The sequence below is a fragment of the Ambystoma mexicanum genome, chromosome 6p (assembly GCF_040938575.1).
Source record: "Ambystoma mexicanum isolate Mex_15411 chromosome 6p, UKY_AmexF1_1, whole genome shotgun sequence".
In the NCBI taxonomy this organism is placed as follows: domain Eukaryota; kingdom Metazoa; phylum Chordata; class Amphibia; order Caudata; family Ambystomatidae; genus Ambystoma; species Ambystoma mexicanum.
The window spans coordinates 40,099,685-40,119,387 of NC_090935.1; the positions used below are offsets into that span (position 1 = coordinate 40,099,685).

At 45.8% G+C, this 19,703-nt stretch overlaps 1 protein-coding gene across 5 annotated transcripts in view; it reads left to right on the forward strand.

Moving 5' to 3' along the window:
* The first annotated feature begins 1,390 nt into the window (after positions 1 to 1,390).
* Positions 1,391 to 19,703, forward strand: part of LOC138511179 (uncharacterized) — a 243,173-nt gene continuing 224,860 nt past the window's right edge. For 4 of the 5 annotated variants that reach the window (XM_069626686.1, XM_069626688.1, XM_069626687.1 and 1 more), the window contains exon 1: positions 1,391 to 2,045. In XM_069626686.1, the coding sequence (XP_069482787.1) occupies positions 1,709 to 2,045 (337 nt within the window). In that variant the 5' untranslated portion in view covers positions 1,391 to 1,708. The remainder of the gene's footprint in view (positions 2,046 to 19,703) is intronic. The other variant, XM_069626685.1, reaches the window with a different exon arrangement.

Genomic DNA, 19,703 nt, shown 5'->3' on the forward strand with positions numbered 1-19,703 from the left:
CTGTATGAAAGAGATTGGTGCCGAACATTCAAAAAATTGAATTCTTACTCCCTGTATTCTGAATATTCTAGATTTATAAGACAACGAACAAACGTATTGGAGTATATATATCTTTCTTCCTTGCAACACAGTAAGGTCATGTTACATTGGTTTCAAATTGAAACAGGTACCGCCACTTGTTTGCTTCTGGCCTAGATTTGGTCTTAATAGAGATGAAAAACTATGCAAGCTATGAGTTGTAGAAATGTACTGCCCCCACACAAGCCTACCGAGGCAAAACATTTTCCATTGATTTGTACAATCATCTTTTATTCATGTAGGAGAGTCATTCTGGGCTAGGTTAATGGTCGGAGAAAATGTATTGCTGATAATATACCTTAACAGGTTTTTAACAGCTCTTTTTGTATGAATATCTAATCACATTTTGACTTTTGGCAATTGTTATTTATGCACGAAGTTTTTTTTATCAAATTTTGTTTTTTTTATTATTAAGTGAATTGGTTTAATAAGTAGACTTTCCACAATATACAAATCATTATAATCAAATATTAAAATCAATAATTGATGAATAAAAAGGGCGCTGCATATACAATGAAGATAACAGATTTTAGGCAATTAATGGCTGTGGGTAAAATGTAATGATTGGTGTTTTTATCATATGCATTTATCCATTTTTTTCCTACTCCTTCCTTTTGTTGAGAATGTATATCATGGTTTCTGTGAAAGGTTGTATTTGGAAACTATAACATAATAGATACAATTAAAAAATGAATTTTATGAACATGAGAATGAACCCAGTAATTTAAATGCGCATGGGTATAGTGGTCATTGCATCAGTCGGAATGACAGGGCCTTGGGTCTACACGGAACTGCTGCCAGCAAGACAATGGAGCACAACCCCATCTTGTTATGGCCCAATTCCTACACCCTGGATAGCCATTAAAGGGTAACTCAAAAGTACAATGCAATGCACACTTTAGCTCAGGGATGCAAACAATTTGAAGAGCTTGTCTTTCAAACTAATCACAACTGTCACCTATATTGGGAAAACACGTTTCTGTGCTATTACGTATAGTTACAATAGGGCACAGCTCTTGCTTCTAATTCTAAGGCATGTGTCCTCATTGTGGTGGGATCACAGCACGTGTGGCCCTTTCAGTGAGGTGGGCGGAGCTATACACATGATGCCATCGTTTGGGAGTGAGGCCGTGGGCGCGTGAGCCGCGCGTGAGTGACACTTGGCAGCTATGGGGCTGTGCGTGTGCGTGTGTGCCTCCATGTTGCTCCAGGCAGAGTGCCTTCACTTCCGGGGTCGCCTGCCGGCCGGCCGGCTGCGCACGTGCGAGGTCACGAGGGGGCTGCGCGGGTGCGTCTGAGGTCACGAGGGGCCTGCGCCTGCGCAGTTCAGAGAGACGCAAGCGCCGGGGGCGGAAGTGTGTCCTGCTCTGCAGCGGAGTAAATAAACAGCCCGAGCTGCTGCTGCCGCCGCCACCGCCCCCCGTGACGTGCCCCGGGAGCTGAGGGTGCAGGGCTCGGCGTCCCCCCCCCCCCCCCGTTCCCTGGAGCCGGAGGCCCGCTCGGCCTGAAGCTGGACGGCTGGGCCTTGCTACGCCGCCTGGGCTATGACCTGAGCCCCCAGGCGCTGGAGGCCGCCGGGCCGGGAGGTGGCGGGCCCCCGGCGGCGGGGCGCGCCCCCAGGCCCGGCAGGATGCCCCGGGGCCCCTGCTGGAGCCAGCACGAGGTGGGGCGGCTGCTGGCGCAGATCGGCGGCTGCCGCCAGGTGCCGCTGCTCATGGCCTCCACCAGCCGGCCCAACGAGGCCCTGTGGCGGGACATCGCGCGGCGCCTCTCGGCCGAGGGCTACGAGCGCAGCGTGTCCCAGTGCCGCGCCAAGTGGAAGAAGCTCAAGCAGTCCTTCTACTCGGACTGGGCGGCCCGGCGGCGAGGGGGCGGCCCGGCCCTCTGCTCCCCGGGCCACTACAAGGTCATGAAGGGGCTCTGGAAGGCGGCCGGGCGGCCAGTGTTCGGGGTGCGCAGGCTGCCAGGTAAGCGGTCTCGCGGGAGCCTGAGCGCCTGCTAACCAAATGCTATGCTCAGGGTCGCACGGTGTCGCGCAGAGGGAGCCGAGAGCTGCCTGCCCCCACAGCCCCCCTAGCTGTCACTTTACACATCAGTGTGTCCCTGAGGGAGCCGAGAGCTGCCTGCCCCCCCCCCGCTGTCACTTTACACATCAGTGTGTCACTGAGGGAGCCGAGAGCTGCCTGCCCCCCCCCCCCCGCTGTCACTTTACACATCAGTGTGTCACTGAGGGAGCCGAGAGCTGCCTGCCCCCCCACCCCCGCTGTCACTTTACACATCAGTGTGTCACTGAGGGAGCCGAGAGCTGCCTGCCCCCCCCCCCCCCGCTGTCACTTTACACATCAGTGTGTCACTGAGGGAGCCGAGAGCTGCCTGTCCCCCCCCCCCCCGCTGTCACTTTACACATCAGTGTGTCACTGAGGGAGCCGAGAGCTGCCTGCCCCCCCCCCGCTGTCACTTTACACATCAGTGTGTCACTGAGGGAGCCGAGAGCTGCGTTCCCCCACAGCCCCGCCCCTCTCCCGGCTGTCACTATATACATCAGTGTGTCACTGAGGGAGCCGAGAGCTGCCTGCCCCCACAGCCCCCCCTCCCGGCTGTCACTTTACACACGAGTGTGTCACTGAGGGAGCCGAGAGCTGCGTTCCCCCACATGCCCCCCCCCAGCTGTCAGTTTACACATCAGTGTGTCACTGAGGGAGCCGAGAGCTGCGTTCCCCCACATGCCCCCCCCAGCTGTCAGTTTACACATCAGTGTGTCACTGAGGGAGCCGAGAGCTGCGTTCCCCCACATGCCCCCCCCCCAGCTGTCAGTTTACACATCAGTGTGTCAATGAGGGAGCCGAGAGCTGCGTTCCCCCACATGCCCCCTAGCTGTCACTATATACATCAGTGTGTCACTGAGGGAGCAGAGAGCTGCGTGCCCCACAGCCCCCCTAGCTGTCACTATATACATCAGTGTGTCACTGAGGGAGCCGAGAGCTGCGTTCCCCCACATGCCCCCTAGCTGTCACTATATACATCAGTGTGTCACTGAAGGAGCTGAAAGCTGCGTGCCCCATCTGTTACATCACAACGTTTCGCCGAGTGGTGCCCCCCCAGCTGTCACTTTACACATCAGTCAGTGTGTCACAGAGGGGGCGAGAGCTGCATGCCCCCATATTGCCCCTTTGCATTATCCACAAGGCTTTCTGGGGCTGGGACCTGCACTACATCCAACGCTCTCTTCCAAAATACCTTCCTTCTCGAGCCCTTCGCTGGGCTACCTCCAACTCTAAGGGTTACACACTTCTCCAGGCAGAGAGTGGGGGCGGTAGATCTCTCTCCTCTGCAGGTGCCTCCCTCTGGAATGGCCTCCCTGCCACACTCGAACTTGAGCGGGGTCACCTGAAGTTCCAGAAGAACCTCAAAATCTTCCTCTTCTCTGCTTTCTCTCTCTCCCTCCCCTGTTGATCTACCTGTCTGCTGTACCGACTGGTTGCTTAGCTACCCTCCGAGTCTCACTGGGTGCCAGGCTCTTTCTTGTTCAGTCACCCTTGTAGTGCCTCTGGGCCTACCGCACGCTCAGGGGCTGTAACTGTAAGCCCACCAACCCCCTTGCACTGCCCTGGCTGCACTTGCTCATAGCATTGCTGCCATGTTTTCCCCTCTGCTGTCCATTGCACGCTTCCCCTTGCGCTTCTCGTTTTCACACTTGCAAGATCTGAATGATACAAGGCCTAGTAAGATGGTTTGTCTTGTCCCCCCCACATCTTCCCTTCCATGTCTTGTCGCACCTACACTTATGTACAGGTGCGTTATGAATGTCTTGTATCTTCCGCAGCAACGGCCCTCCCCCTGCACTTTCCTTCTGACACCACTTGGCCTGTGTTGTACAACATGCCTGCACTTTCTTATGAGCTGGTTAGCCCTTTACCATCTAGTGGGCACTTACCTATTGCCTTTGAAACTGACTCTTGCACTTCACCCCTCTGTGGATCCTCTAGCACGTACCCCCTTTTCCTGTCACTTCTCTCTCTGCTCTTGCACGATCCAACCAAATGTTCACAAGGCCTAATAGAACCGCTTTTCGTTTACTCATCTTTACCATGTTCCATTTTTCTTGCTGTTCCCTTCCCCCCTCCCTTTGCCCTGTGCAATATTTTTGATGTATAAACGCCTTACAAATGCCCAATAAAAAATAAAATGGAATGAAATAAATACATGGAAAGATGAACGCGTAAAAAAGCCTGATACGAAGACATCTATCCTTGAGCCTACAACTCTCTTACCCAAACCCACTGCAGCTTCCACGCATTGAGCCATCAGAGGGAGCCCATCAGCAAGGGCTATTCTAGGAGAATGCGCTAGTGTGATGAAACATTGCATGATCTTCTTTCCTCTCGCCAAGAGTTTCGCAGGCAGCGCTACACGTAAGCGTTCCAGCCACTTTACTGTCTACAACCAATTCCATGCTCCCATTAAAAACAGGGAATGACTGTTATGGACCACTACAATGGAAGCCTGTCGCTTTCTTCTGCCCACTCTACTGCCCACTCTATTCCCTGGTATTCTTAAAGTGCCACAAAAAATCTCTAATATTATTGCTTCCTGATCTGAATAGTACATGTATTCCAAGTATGTTTTTACTGTCTTGGTAACCAGCCCATTTGCTCCCAGCTTGACGCTCACCATGGGAAAGTCAACCCTTTTTCTGCGTTAGTTCAGGTGGGAAAAGCCTGGTTTCTGTTCTGCAAATTATAGGTGATGGTGAACATTTGTATTGACAACACGTTTCTGGTAGGAGCTTTGTGTACCAGTACCACAGGTGCGTTATGTGCGTTGAGATCACTATTGTAAAGTGCAATTTAAGATGTGTAATCCACCCTGTTTTATGTTGTGAACAGTGTATGTAAGTCGGTTCCAGTAATTAAAATTAGAACTGCTTTAGGGTGCTTTCCCCAACCTGTGTGTGTTGAGCTGAGTTCTATATTAACACCAGGCGTTCCTATTATAACCATTTCTGTTCTGGCGCTCCATGATTTGACCTTAAAAGGATGAAGACTAAATTGTCCCCAGTAGAATTTAAAGCTTCAATTCCTAGAAAACACCTAGATTACGAGAAACCAAAACAAGTAGCTAAGCAAGCTGTGAGCCAGGCATAAAGAGTCACTCTCCCCCTTGGTTCTCCACGTGCACATCGGTGTCGCCCTGCAGTGTGGCATTTTTGCGTGCCTTCCTACTTTAATGTAGCGGAAGCTCAACCTGCAGTGCTATCTATCATGAACGTAAACGGCCTGAGCCGTGTTCCTCTGGCACCCAGTAACTTATTCAGTGAATGCTTTTGTGATTTTTGTACCATGGCAATGAGGCCACACTAACCAATGCCCTGTTGGGAGCCTACAATCCCATTATTCCAAACACAAATCCAGACTCTGGTAAAAGTGGCACACTCATACTAAATAATTCAACATCCCGGATAAAGTATGACCCCGGCATGAGGGGCTCTTCTGCAAGAGTTTTCGGCGTTCCTACTTCAACACCAAGATCATCTGCAGAGAGCTCGGCCTCTTCTCTTTAAGAGCTGTGGTGGAATGGAACAGTCTGGCGCTGTTCAGAAAAATCATCTTAGATGCCCGAGCGGCAATCTTCAAGATCATGAACAAAGAACTAACGGGGAAATCTAACGTAACATTGGAAAAAGGAGCAAACAAAAAACAGAGCCAAATGGAGGGTAATTGAATATATCTGAAATCAAGCCCTGTGTGAGTAAAAAAGGCTAGGAGAGAATAACTGGATAATTACTCTCACCAGTGCCTTTGTTTATCAGTCAATTGCACACCTACCTTTTGGAAACAAAAAAATTAAACTCGCTTGCGGAATACCTAGCAAAATATCCCAAAAGATTTTATTGTGACCAATTTTTACAAACACGGTTCAACCTCTTAGCCACAAAGGAGATCCTTGCAATACGAGCTCAAGCTGATCTAAACACATCGATTCTGTAAAGACCACAGCACTGTCGACAATTTTGCCCAGGCTTGATCAAGGAGAGAACTAAATCATTCAGACAACTTCTGTTGCAATTCCCGTCATTCGACACAAGCGACTGGTGGGCAGTCATAATGAGTGGAGAAAAGACTTCACTCGTGATAGCAGTGGTCTCGTTCATGGTCACAATTCTCCCGAATAAAGTAGAATAGATGTTTGACTGCAAGATAACTCGTAGTGGACCGTCTTTGTTTCCTTTTACCTGTTGTCCTTATGGCTAAATAAAATCTCCTACTTTTTGTAAAAATTGTATATCAATTAAAGCAAATAAGTTTTCTCGCATATACCTTAACTTTTGGCATTGCACCGTGATCCGACAGAAAGGAGTTCAAACAAAATGCACTGTGTTGGGGAGAATTCTCACCTATGGCTAATTTCCCTCACCTAGTGAGTCCCCCAGCAGCTTTGCTGGGCTTCTGGAGTTTATTTTTTTCCACTTGGTAAGAGTGAGAGCTTTTCCCCCCCACTCTTACCTGTGTTTTGCTATGTGCTTCTCTCTGTTTTTGTGATTGTGGACTCTGAAGCACACCACTTCAGCAGCCCCTTCTTTTTGTGTGTCACACAGCACCTTCAGTGTCGTGGCACCGGGTTGTCTTTAAGACTTCCCTCGACTCCATTTCTGAGACGACTACTGTCCCCGAGAAAAACTTTACTTAGTCAATCTACCACAGATCCAGTACACCCCATCTTCCATGGAGTACTGCAAAGGGTTAACTCGTATCCCTTTTTATCTATACCTCCTAGAGCATTGTTTCGCTCTTTTAACATTTAGACTTGGCTGGTGGCTGTGGTATCTACCCTAACTTTTCTACCGCGATTATATTAGATAAACGTGTTACTGTTCTTGGCTATTATATTAGCCTCAAACATAAACCCGCTTGACTAAATCGTCTTTCTTTTGGCTCCGGTTGGGTTTATTCGCCATTTCTTTTTGTTAAGTCCTTGTGTTTTACTTTGCGCGGCAAACTAAGTTCGCCTTCTTTGTTCACTGTCTTTTGGCGGGCTTCTGCTTAGAAGCCCTCCTCAAGACGCCTGGGTGTCTAGGTGGGCTGAATGTGAGGGAGGAGTGTAGTCACCCCCTGCACAGAGTATCCTAGGAAACCCAAGTCGCACTTTGTCATGATTGGCCAGGGTAGTTGTCCGGGCTGGACAACCCCCCCTGCTGGGTGATTGACAGCCAGGCTGTGTGAATGGGGGTTTTTCGCATAAAAGGCAGGTCTCTTGAGCTAGAAGTCAGAGAGTTGCCACTGGAACTACAAGGAACCGGAGAGAACGGCGGCTGCTGCAACTACCCCGTCCCGGTGAAGCCATGCTGCAGCCCTGAGCTATCTTCCCTTCAACGACTTAGAGAAGATCCAGTCCGGAGTCTTCTTCCCTTGAGCTTGGTGGGGATAACCAGCTCATCTTCTACAGCCAGAGGATCCTCTTCCTTGGTCGAAATCGCTGCACACTGCTGTAGTAGTCCGGATAGCCACCTGAAGAGCCTCTCCTGTTTTTAAGGAGCGCACCTTTTATTCCTTGTCACTGCTGCCAGCTTAATTCCTGTGTGGTGCACACCCCCTTCAGACGTCTCCTTCACAATGAAGCTCCAGGAATCGTGGGTCTGCGGGAAACCAACAGGAACAACTGCCAGGGCACCAGCTGCACCGCTGGAACAAGGTACTGTGTTTGTTTGAGGAAACTGGGTGAATCCCTTTTTCTTCATTTCCAAGGCTTGCCCTTGTCTTCCCTCCTTATAACTTTTGCTTCCGAACATTAAAAATATTGAAGTACTTTTGGCTACGTTGAATCGTGAACTGTTTGACCGTGCGATCTTCGGCAACTGGCCCCGGTGTCTTTCGACCCTGGCTCCGGCCCTTTGACTTTTGAACTCCTGTCTTTGAGCGTTTCTTGATTCTGGCTGCCTAACCAAATATTACCTGTGATTTTTGTCTCCAGCTCCCTCTAGGTTTTTTGCCCCGGTAGCATTTCACGTCACCGATACGCTTTTGTTTAGTAGACTGCACTGTCAAAAAGTGATCGCAATCGTATTCGCGGTAGTGTTTTTTGTTCGCAACACCGGTTCATTCAAACACAGGGTACTTAACTTGAGACTTACTGTACAAAGTGAATTTGTTAGTTGTGGTATATTTAACGTGTGGTTTTTATTTAAGTTGAATAGAAGTGTTGTGTTTAAAACGAATGGTTGAAAAAATAAATGTACTTATATTTTTATACCTGAAACCTTGATTCAGTGTTTGCTTGAGTCACAGTAATTGTGGTCCTTTTGTGTAATCTTTGCTACTGCTCATTTTCTCTTGAGATAAGCCTGGCTGCTCCGCCACTGCTACCACTCTGACATAGTAGTACAGGCTTGTACCAAAGGTAAAACTTGTATTGCCACCTGTAGTCTTAATCGTGTGTAGTGGTCCCTAAGGGCACTGCACAGTATTCTGCCTAACACACTGCAAATGCACAGAAAGGGCAGCTGTGCTGGCAATGCCAGGGTAAAGCTAGAGACTGTAGGGTTGGTGATAAGTGGTGCCTCATCCTTTGATGGGCCCCTCTTGCATGTGGGATCTCCAGTCCGGAAACCTCTGCGTGTTACCATGTTCAAGAACCATTGTAGCAGTCTATCATTTATCACATGGTTGATGTTGTGCATTATAGAAGGGAGTTGTGGAGCCCATCACTTCTGTCTGTGTAGACCTTTACTGTTTTCACCCCCCCCCCCCAATTACATGAAGGACGTGACAGCACAGACAGGAAATCCAGACCATGATCGAATTTCACTTCCCTTTGCGTCGTGGAACTGTTTTGTAATTGGATCTGTTTTTAAATTTTTTGTGAATACATCTTATTTTTAATTAAGTGCTATTTTTTACTCGTATGGGGCACTGATCATACGAGATAAGACCTGCATGTCAAGTGGATCCAGTAAACTCAATTCCCTAACTCCTAAACTTCAATTCTCACCAGCAGAGAAAGGATTGGCACTCATGGCTTTTCCGACAGTAAATGGCAACCTAAATGCATTGCTGCAGCAGAAGCCCCACAGCTTAACGTTTATTTGTAGATGGCTGTTTAAACGTCTGCATTTGTTCGTGTACTTTTAGTCAAATTCGACTAATATATACGTTTGTGTTGGGGGGCAGAGAGGAGGGCACGGGGGGCTTCATTTATAAAGTCTGTAAGTCGTTCGAAGGGGCACACATTTAAAAAGGGGTGTACGAATATACGTAGGACTCCCAAGGGACTGCAGTTTTCAGACACATTTGTAGAAAACTTAATATGATAGCAACGTGGGATGAGCACTCTTTGGAGAAAGGAGTCCTAGGTGACTCTCCCTTGACGCTTGATTAAAGTTGATGAGTTGAACACGGGTAAGTTGGGACCATAAAACCCATCTATAGCTCTACAAAGCAGTAAACAGTGGTGCTGTTTAAAGTACAGCGTCATGTCTACTGAGTCCGTGCAAAGGGCAGGTTACTTGACAGAAACCCGAAGGCATCCTTTGATTTTTCTCCGCATGGATGATATTGCAGGCCTAGTGAACTGTGTGTACTGACCTGTTCAGAAAGAAGCCGTTGTTTGCAGTGCTTCATTTTGTGCCTATAGCTCTGTCCCACCTGAAGTGTGATAGCTCTGGGACGCTCGCTGCAGTTGTGTCGGCAATCCTAACAGAGGTGAGCATGGCGCAATTTTGGACGGCGAGAGACGCAGGGAAATAAGGCTGTGGCCGTATAGAGCGTGCACAACTTGGAGACTGTCGGGCAAGTGTGGGGGCTGTGAGCAGGCTCCATTGGGGACAGAAACTGTCTGGGTGGGCTGTGCATGCAGGGGTTCTTGCTGACTGATGCACAACCCCCAGGGGCCACAGCCTTGAATCAAAATCACCTGGAGGACCGGGGTTTGCTGTCATCCTTTTGCCCATTTGGGCACCTACTGGAATGGTGTCCCTTGCAAGCGACTAGGTGGAGTGAATATACTACCATACAGTAACCCACAGAGGGCGCTTCATAGCGAGGGGACAGTGACATGCTTCATTTGTTTATCACTAAACATGACCAGAGGAAACAGGAAGAATAAGAGGGGCCCAATAGACTCCTTCCCAAGCACCCCAATTGAGAGAGGTCCTTGAGGCGGCGGTCTCGGCTAGGGCTCATGAGGAGGGTCTCCTGGGTGGCACAGCCATTGATCCCTATATGACAACTATGCAGGTGGGGTTTGCCTCGGTTAATACCAATCTTGATGACGTAGTGGCTAGCATTGGATCTTTGCATTCTAAACTCAACGAAGAAAGTGGCTGCATCACAGAGGTGGAGACGCACGGCGTCTGCCTGGAAGACAATGTGGGAGCAAATGGCTGAGATCGCCAGGCTTTCAAGAAGAAACATGTGGTGATACGAACAAAATGTGGTGATTTAGAGTCCCTTTCTCGCTGCAACAATGTAGTTTGGATATCTGATGAAGCGGTCCAAGGGCCCATTAAGCAATTAGTGGAGTGTTTAATACAATACCTATTCAGCAATACACAATTCTCTGCACAGATTTTGGTAGAAGGGATGCTTCATACGCTGGCTCCACACCCGAAGCTGGGGGCACCGCAGCGCACAATTATTGCAAGGCTGCTAAACTTTCACATGATCGTGATTTGATCCTGGAAATTGAGTTCACTACATTAGGAGTCAGCCAGAGTCCAGATTTGTCTTTTTTTATTTATTTTTTTACATTTTATTTGTCTCTTCTGGGTTCCAGATGATCAAGTCAAATGGCTACTATAGGACAGACCGATACAATATGCCATGATGATCCCAGTGAAACTACAGATGCAGCATGGAGAAAGAGTACACTTCTTCAAATTCGTGTGGATGCTGTGGCATACATCAAGAGGTCCATACCTCTCCCAGTTGGCCGTGGTCCAGACATTGGCACGAAGGATCATTCATCATTGATGGCGCAGGCATCCTTTGGAGAATGAACGCTGGCTGAGGTGACCAGCAATTCCTTTACTAGTCCTGTGGTGATGGGTTTGCTGAGTTTTGGTGAAAGCGATGCGGGACAATATGCATACCCAAAGTTGTGTTGATGCTCGCACCATGCTCTCTGGATTTTCGAAGGAGGTACAATGTGAGGTACACCGTCATGTTGGGGTGGATGGTAAGGGTTCGAAGGGGGAGGGTGGGTGCGGATGAGGGGAGGGATTGAAAAGTTAATATCTTCGACAGTAATGCTGAGATCAGATGTACATGAGGCACTTGTTAGTGCACTGAGCACGCTTATGATATATGCACACAGTGGGTGGGGGCACGTAGTGAGGGATTGCCCATGTAAGCGATATTCAATGAACACTACAGCCAAGTCAATGCCTAGTCTGGGATGCTGAGGAAAACCCTTATTAGTGTATTTTTATGTCTAGTTCAGTACTCTGGATGACCACCCTTGTATAACACCCCCCTCTTCGAATCCCCCTGACCCCACTGAGCCAAGAAGTAGGTTTATTTGAGAATTTAAACTATATATATATATATATATATATATATATATATATATATAGTATCACACTTTATAATAAATTAATATCTGATAGTACACTTCAACATATGATGTTGATCAACAATGGGTAATCTGGCACTAGCACACTTCTTTACAATCAATGAGGAGTTAGTATAGGATGGATAAAGTAGCAAAAATACTTTTATGATTTCAAGGAAAAAGCAATGAGGAATAAAATGCAGTACAGAAATACTTGATGTGATTTTAGCAAAAGATAAGATAATCACTTTTTCTCTGGCAGTTCACCCCCCTCCCCTATGCAATGTAAGAAATGGAAGGAGATGGAAAGAGGAGCACACAGTTCACAGGAATGCAATCAAATACAATACGAAATTCAGTCCCCCCCCCCCCAGCAAGCTTAGAGGAAACGGGTAGGAGTTTGAAACACGGGCCCAAAATGCTTTTTAAATGTGATGGCAATGGATGGGAAAATGTGCCAACTGATTTTAATTCCCTCTAGAGATTCAGGGTGAGTGGGAGATGGGTGTTGGTATTGGTTCAGGCTCACTTTAGCAATGCTCTGAGTTATTACCAAGTTGCAACGGATTTTTAACAAAAGAAAGAATGGAGCTGCTATTTTGACAAGTGGAGAAATTGAGCCAAAATCGCAAATCGCGGTAAATTTCGTGAGTGCGTAAATTGTGATTGCGGAAAAAGTATAAGGAGTAGGAAGTCATTCTGGGCCTGTCGGAAAGCTTAGATTCTAAGCTCCAGAGCTACGGACAATTAAATAAAGGCAGATTTTCGGATTTAAAGTAAACTCAAAATGACAGGTGACAGCTTGCAGCTGCAGAATTGACAGGTGACAGTTGTGCAGCTTTAAAAATGACAGATGACACGATTTCTAGGAGGCAGTTCTACTTAGGTTAAAATAGTTTGCATTAGATTATTTTAACTAAGAGATTGGTTCTGCACAGTTCTGCTAGGTACTCGCAATATAAATTTGAACTAGGCCTCGTCACGGATCTGGTCAACGCGTCCGGCTGTGGTTCTGTCTGCTCGGCGGGTCAATCAGGCACCGGTTCTGCTCATGATCTGGGTCAGCTCTGCTCTGCTGGTCTAGCCTCTCTGGATTCAGCGGCCTCTGGTTCTGGATACTGCTCTGCTTTCCGGTCCGGATCAAGTGGATTCTGGATGTAACACTGCTTTCTGGATGTAACACTGCTTTCTGGGTACTGGCAAAAGTTCTTGGCATAAGAATTCAGACAGCTCGCCCGGCTGTGGAATAGTTTGCAAATGATTTTGAGGCCTGCTGACAAATACTTTTGCTTGCAGTGGGCCTTCTTGGTTCAAAGTTCTGTAGTCTCTGTTTAGCTTGGAAGTCTAAGTGTTGGATCTCTGGATGTGAAGTCGTCGGTCAGCATGCTCCGCAGCAAATGGAATTGACTGTCTCTACCTGTCCCAGCAGTCTCTTTTTATGTGTTTTGAAAATGGGTGTGCGCCTGGGCCTAGCTAAGCCTGCCCCTCTCTACTTGTCATTGGCCCAATTCTCCCCTCTCCCATGATTGGGGGAAGGAAATGGATTGTCATCATGATGAGGTCTGTTTATGGGTCAGAGGATACTCCCCTGGTCAGTTTGCCCACAAATCTATATTTGATTCAAAAACATCTTTCCCAGATATACAATTTGTTGAAATTACATGTACACATTATATATTCTTTATGGTCCATGCTTGTCCGCCTCTGATCTTCCTGGGGGCTTGCATTCAAAAATGACAACATTTTGCGCTTTTTAACTGGTTTTGCAATATCGGACATTTACCCAAAATTACACACATGTGCGCAAGGAGAATGGACATTATTTGATGAAGTGTCAGATTTTTAACATGCAGACATTTGGAGTGAGACCCTATTTTCCGCTAGCAACCCCCCCCGAATACACCACAGGGTCCTAACGACTCTCAAAATGTTCACAGAAAAATCACAAAAATAATGATATTACTTATATAATTCTGACAAGTCCGCACTATGAGTTATCTATCTTTTTAAAATTATGCCCTGGTCAAAAAGGGGTGTGGCTTCCACATCACAGGGTGGAATAACTGGTTTATCCACTTCCCCCAAACTCAGCTGCTAGTAGAGGCACTGCCCCACCCAGTTTCCCCTAAAAGGAAGCCACTTACGACGCCCCCAATATAACATTTGCCTGAGTCAAGGGAGTTGCATTGTTCTGTTCCTTCCAGTTCCCAGGTGCTCCACCCCTAATCAGAGAGGTGACGACTCCTTTTGGCAAGGGGCAACAGGATGCAGCTAGGCCTGGGAAGAGTGGCTGAACAGGTTTCTCCTGTCGGGGGTAGTTGTCAGGCAGAATCCAGTTTCACTAGCCAGGTTTCAGCTAAATGTCACTTTTTGTTCCCAGTTTTCTACATTCAAATCAAACTGACAATTTGTACCTATACATTAAATAATTACTTCCTTCAAGTCATTTCAGAATATGGTTTTACATTCTTCCACCTCTTAGCAAGTCTTTCCTTGGTCTGGTTTTGTTTCATTTATGCATTTTACACAAAAGTCTGGTGGTTTTAAAACGCCGGCTTTCTGATCTTGGTGAGTACTGGTAATGCAACCATTTTTGGGATTAAGAAAATGAATTCCCCACAGTTCTGGGTTGCTTTTGGCAATCAGCATTGCCCCTTTTGCAATGGTTTCAGGCTACTGTGTGTAGCCCAATGGTGGTTTTAGTTAGTGCCCTTCTGTGCCCACAACATAGGCAAAAATGGGTGGCAGCCTATTCTTCATGCATTTCCCTGTGCACTCTCTGGGGAGTTCTGGCCATCATGATGTTTTCCATGCCAGTACTGCACAGTTTTATTGTAGGGCTTGGATGCATGGGTAAAAACATCCCACACCCATTAAACTCCTAACTTGGAATATACTTGGGCTCTGCAGTACTGTAAAGGCACAGAAGCTTCTTGCCTACATTGACAGGCATGGGCCACAGATTCTCCTGTTCCAGAAGACTCATGCCCTTGGGAGGGCTCATGAAGTATTTGCACACAAATGGAATCCCTTGAGATTCTATACAGACTAACCATCGCGGTCGTGCAGCGTCCTCCCCCTTTTCATCACTCTTTAGTGTTCAGGTCACTAAGAGCAGTGCTGATTCGTTGGGTTGATGCGTAATAGTCTGGAGCACTGTAGCGGGGAGTCCGGTGATACTGGTTAGCACTTGTGGTCCAAATGTGGATAACCTGGAGTTTTATGAAGGGATCTCCAACATGTTGACCGATTCAGATGAGGGATTGATAATTTGGTGGGGGCGGAACATCAACATGATTTTAGATAATCGGAAGCACAGAACATCTAGCGCTCCACCGGTGCTGACCATGGCGACTCAGACACTACATCAATTGATGTTCTACTTCCCATTGTCAGACATGTGGCATAAGATGCATCCTGTGGGGTACATTTAAGGCGCATTTCAGAATTCCCCTTCAAACCAAACACCACATTGAAATAATGCTACAAAAACAGCAGTGCTTTTCTTTCCCATGCGCATATGTGCGAGCATTGAACTGCGCCACACAAAGAATGGCTCTGCATTTGTTTGACTTCAAATTAAATCAAAAAATGGCCTGCATTCAGAACGGCAACACAATTGCCGTCAGTCCTCTGAATACTAAAGCTGTGCATGACATCTGAGACGCCCTTGCAATTTATTCTTTTATTTCATTAAAACATCATAAAGTTGTGTCCTCCATGGAAAAAAACACCCCAGCGTGTTTTATTTTTTTCTAATTGCCGAGAAGTGAGGCAATACATCTTGAACGGCCTTGTTTTACTGATAAAGTACTTGAAGAGCAAAGAATTCTGTTTTTCGCTCAACACGGCTTTTTTTGCGGTGTACTGTTGCGCTCAAATTGCAGTAAATGAAAGAAATAATGTTTGGTTTTTTTCCAAGTCCATTTTGTGCGGCGTCCTTTTGAGTCCATAAACCAACCGTATATGTCAAAACACCCAGAAAATTTATTAAAATGAAGCTGAGGTCTGCAGAAACAGCATTTGTACACTTGAAATGAAAGTAAATGAACACATGTATGAATCCGTTGGTTCGAAAACAAGGAAAATGCTGTTTAAAAGTTAAATGTCAAATTACAGCTTGTGCTCGCACAGAAAGGTGATTGAGTATGTGAGGGGGGGTTGGACATAATGTATATTTTAGTTATCCCCACAAGACTTGGTTTTCTTTGGAAAAAAAAAACTCAGAAACCAGTAGAACTGGTTTTTGGCCCATGACCTGAATTCAACGACGCCCTGCCTCCCACGGAAAAAGTTGCATCCATTAGTGAACCGGCCCACAAGGACACATGAAAAGGCCGAGCGTGTGAAAATTCACTGTCCTGCTAGACTAGCAGGCAACCCTTTAGGAAGGAACAAAGAAGGCCTGTAAGGCTGATGACCGAGAGGTGCGACTTCCTTCAGCATCCACCCTGAAGGGGTAACTGTAGGAACTTCAATGGGCATCATAAAAATCCTAGGTTGCAAACCAAGCCTGGTGGAGACAGTTGGCTGTGAGGGTTTGCAGGACCGCCCACACGTGACAAATTCCCCCCCATTGACTTTAAAGAACTTGTGTATATTAAGAAATGTTTCCCAGCACCCTGAATAAGTAGTCATTTTATATTGTGCCAGTATTTTATGTGATTTTTGGACAAATGCAAAGAGAACAAGTGCGTGTTTCTAGCACTTGGTCAACTGAAATGGCCATGAAAAATTCATTTCGGGGCGAATTATAAATGGGATAAATCTGAAACTTCAGTGGAAAGATGCGAAATGGTATTGGGAAAGTGTAGCAATCGGCAGAATTGTAAATATTATGCATTCCATAAAAATAGCAAAATTGTGCCAATGGGTGATGCAACTTTGCACAGTTGGTGGTCAGACTGTCCAATTCCCTGTGACCTAGTGAATCCGCATATCTCCTCCTCCTTACGATGGTGACTAGTATACATTTGAAGTTTTGTTTCATAATGCATATTTGGTAAAAAGTAGCTTTGTGATACTAAGAAGGGTCATAAATGCAAACACTTAAAATGATGTCATTTCCCCTGAACAAATCGGTCCAGGGGGAAGGGGGAGGACCGGTAGGCTGTCCTATCCCAGGATAGGAATAATTTCAGAGTGTTCCCTCCCACCCAGCCAGGTTGTAAATTCGATGCCAATTTGGCTATATAAGGGGGTGAGCGAAACACAAGGAACTTGCTTTCTGACTGAATTATTTGCTGACTCAACAGTCAAAACCATATCCAGATCAAAACCATAGGCAGATCCAGGCACTCGTCATAATCCAGGGAGAAAGCAGCTGATCCCGTTTAAGAGAGCCCAGTGACCGTCCAGCATCCTATCCAGGAGAGTCCAGTGACCCGATCCCTTGGCCCAGCCACCCAGAGTGACCAGATCCTTTGGTCTGGCTTTCCAGAATCCCAAATTCAAGCTTACATTGTAAGTATCACATCACCCAGTCCCCAAACTGCATATCCCACTCTTTTTGACCTTTGCACCCCATTGAAATCCCATTCCAAATCCTGAATTGCCAGTATCCTTTGTTCACCTTTTCATAGAAGAATCTGTGTTAGCTTATGTCTGTTAGCGTGTTCCTTTTTATAATTCTTTCAGTTACCCGTGTAAGTCCTTAGCACCCTTTTGAATTAAATTAATTGGTACCCTTTTGAATAAAATGAATTCCCTTGAGATTCACGGTGCTAGCTGGTTAAAATTCAAAGTTAACCCCTTGCGTGCAGTGTCTTTAATAATTATAGCCATTAAAATGTAGCCTCAGTAGAATTAGTCATTGTGCAACAAAACCGAATTGGTCTGTGTATTGTGCTTCCTTTAACATTCCGATTTGCATTCATCCCATTAGAAAAACCCAAACCATACTCCCATCAAGAGTAATCCCTTTCCATCAGAATCCTATCTATTATGTGCCTTTGTCTCTTGCACTGAAAATCGATTTGACAGTCAAGCCCTTCTCTGTGGCTGCCTGTCATCACAAGTCCTGTGTGGAAAAGAATTGCTATTTTGCTGCGTGTGTTTTCTTTTGCATTGTTTTCTGTTCCCAAAATCGATTTTCTTACCTGTGTCCATGTTGCTTTGATGCCCTGCTTAGTAGTCTGTAAGCTTCCTTGTCTCTAGTGTAGCAACACACATGTCTGTCCTGACTTTCCCACCGCAATTGCAAACTGCTGCACCAGTAGCAAGTAAAATCCGATTATGCCATTTTGCTCATAAATGAGGTTTTCATTTTCGTTTCTGGCGTCCCATCTTGGGGTGGTGGGCTGAATTCTAAATATATAAATCTGATTTTTCCCTCTTCATTCTGACTCGTTGCCCTGCTTTCCATCCAAAAAGAATTTAGCAGATGTTTGGGGGTGAGCAGATGTTTAGGGGTCAGTGGGCAAGGGGAGTGCTTAACTTGAATGCCATCTGTTGATTTATTTTTATTTTTTATTTAAAATTATATAGTTTATGTATAAACTTTTCATTTAAACTTTTTAAGAAACTTGTACTGCTTATGTCGGTCAATATTTGTGCATATTGTATCAACTGCAGCAACAGTAAACTAAAACAGACGTCACCATTTGTTTTTGGACAGAATTGAGATGGGTTACTACAACGGTTTGTCAAGATCCAGAATATGACCGAGAAACCGCACAATATTATACATTATCTTTTTATCGTAACTACTCAATATCAAGGCTCATCTGGATTCGGCATCTAGTTGCTGGATGGAGATCTTAAAAAAAAATCTCTATTATGGGAGAGTGCTGGGCAGACCATGATGACCTGATGCATCGATTCTGGGGCTTTCTGATCTAGGCAAAAACGACAAAATTGGTCAGTCATGGGAATTTGTCTTGTTTTCGCTAGTCTATACCGGGTAGCGATTATATTCAAGCACATTTTCATAAACAGTTCACGAATATGTTGATCCGGAAATAGACAAATAACGGGGGAGTTCATTGATAGCTCGGATATCACTGGTGCATTGGAGATTCATTTGATCCAGTCATTATGCTGGATCTTGACTTTAGCATGTTGCAGGCGACCTAGTAGCATTTCTGTGGAGATACCATCCCTTTTCATTCATTGTTCTAACTCGTGTTTCCAAGCCTTCAATGTGGTATTCATTGCTTTAGGGATATCACAAAGTATTTGGATGGCCGGAATTTTATCATTGTTCATCTACTTGCGAAGTAGGTCCACTTGTTTCCATAAAACAATGGATGCTAATGACTGTAGTGCTACTTCTAATCTTATTCTAGCCATTGGAAAGTTGTTTTGAAGTTTCAGAATCTTCCGCCAGAAAGAAGCTTTGAGCCTTTGCCAGTTTATCCGAGCTGCGTTGATCATCGCTTCACTCCCATGTGTTGTGATGGGTATAACTTTTTGTCAGTAATACGCGATGATGGGTTTAAGCGCAAACTTTCCATATTGTCTATGTAGAAGGAAGCCTTGTCCAGCTAGAGATGGCATCTTCCCTTCTATGCTGGTCACCCAATCTTTTTCAGACCTAGATTGATTTATTATGATTCCAAGGTATTTGAAGGTGTTTACTTCTACTAGATCTTTGTCATCTAATGTGAACTTTGTCCTCCGGCTGTTTTTGCTTGTATGGTTCGTTAATTTCATTATTTTCGTTTTTTTGACATTGATTTAAAGTTCATTAAGATTAGGCCAGCTGTCGTTTTGTCTAGTAGCACGATATCATCAGCGTACATCATGCACAGGATCGGCACAGAATTCATTTTTAGAGGATTGAGTAAGTTGACTTTGAGGTAGTCTTCAAAGTCAGCTGTGAGTAGGTTGTAAAGGGTTGCAGCGAGGGTGCAACCCTGCTTCAATCCGTTCCATGTCCTTATTGGCGAGGTAGTAGCACCTTCTTTTGAGAGTCTGATGCCATTTGTAGATTAAAAAAAAAAAGATTTTACTTTGGTTTTCGATTAAAGGTTTCTGTATATCATGTTAGGTGTTTGAATTAACTGTATTGCTTGAGTTTTGCATTTGTACTGCCACAACAGTGGTGGCCGCTGCCCAAACTGTTAGATTTGCCTGATTTT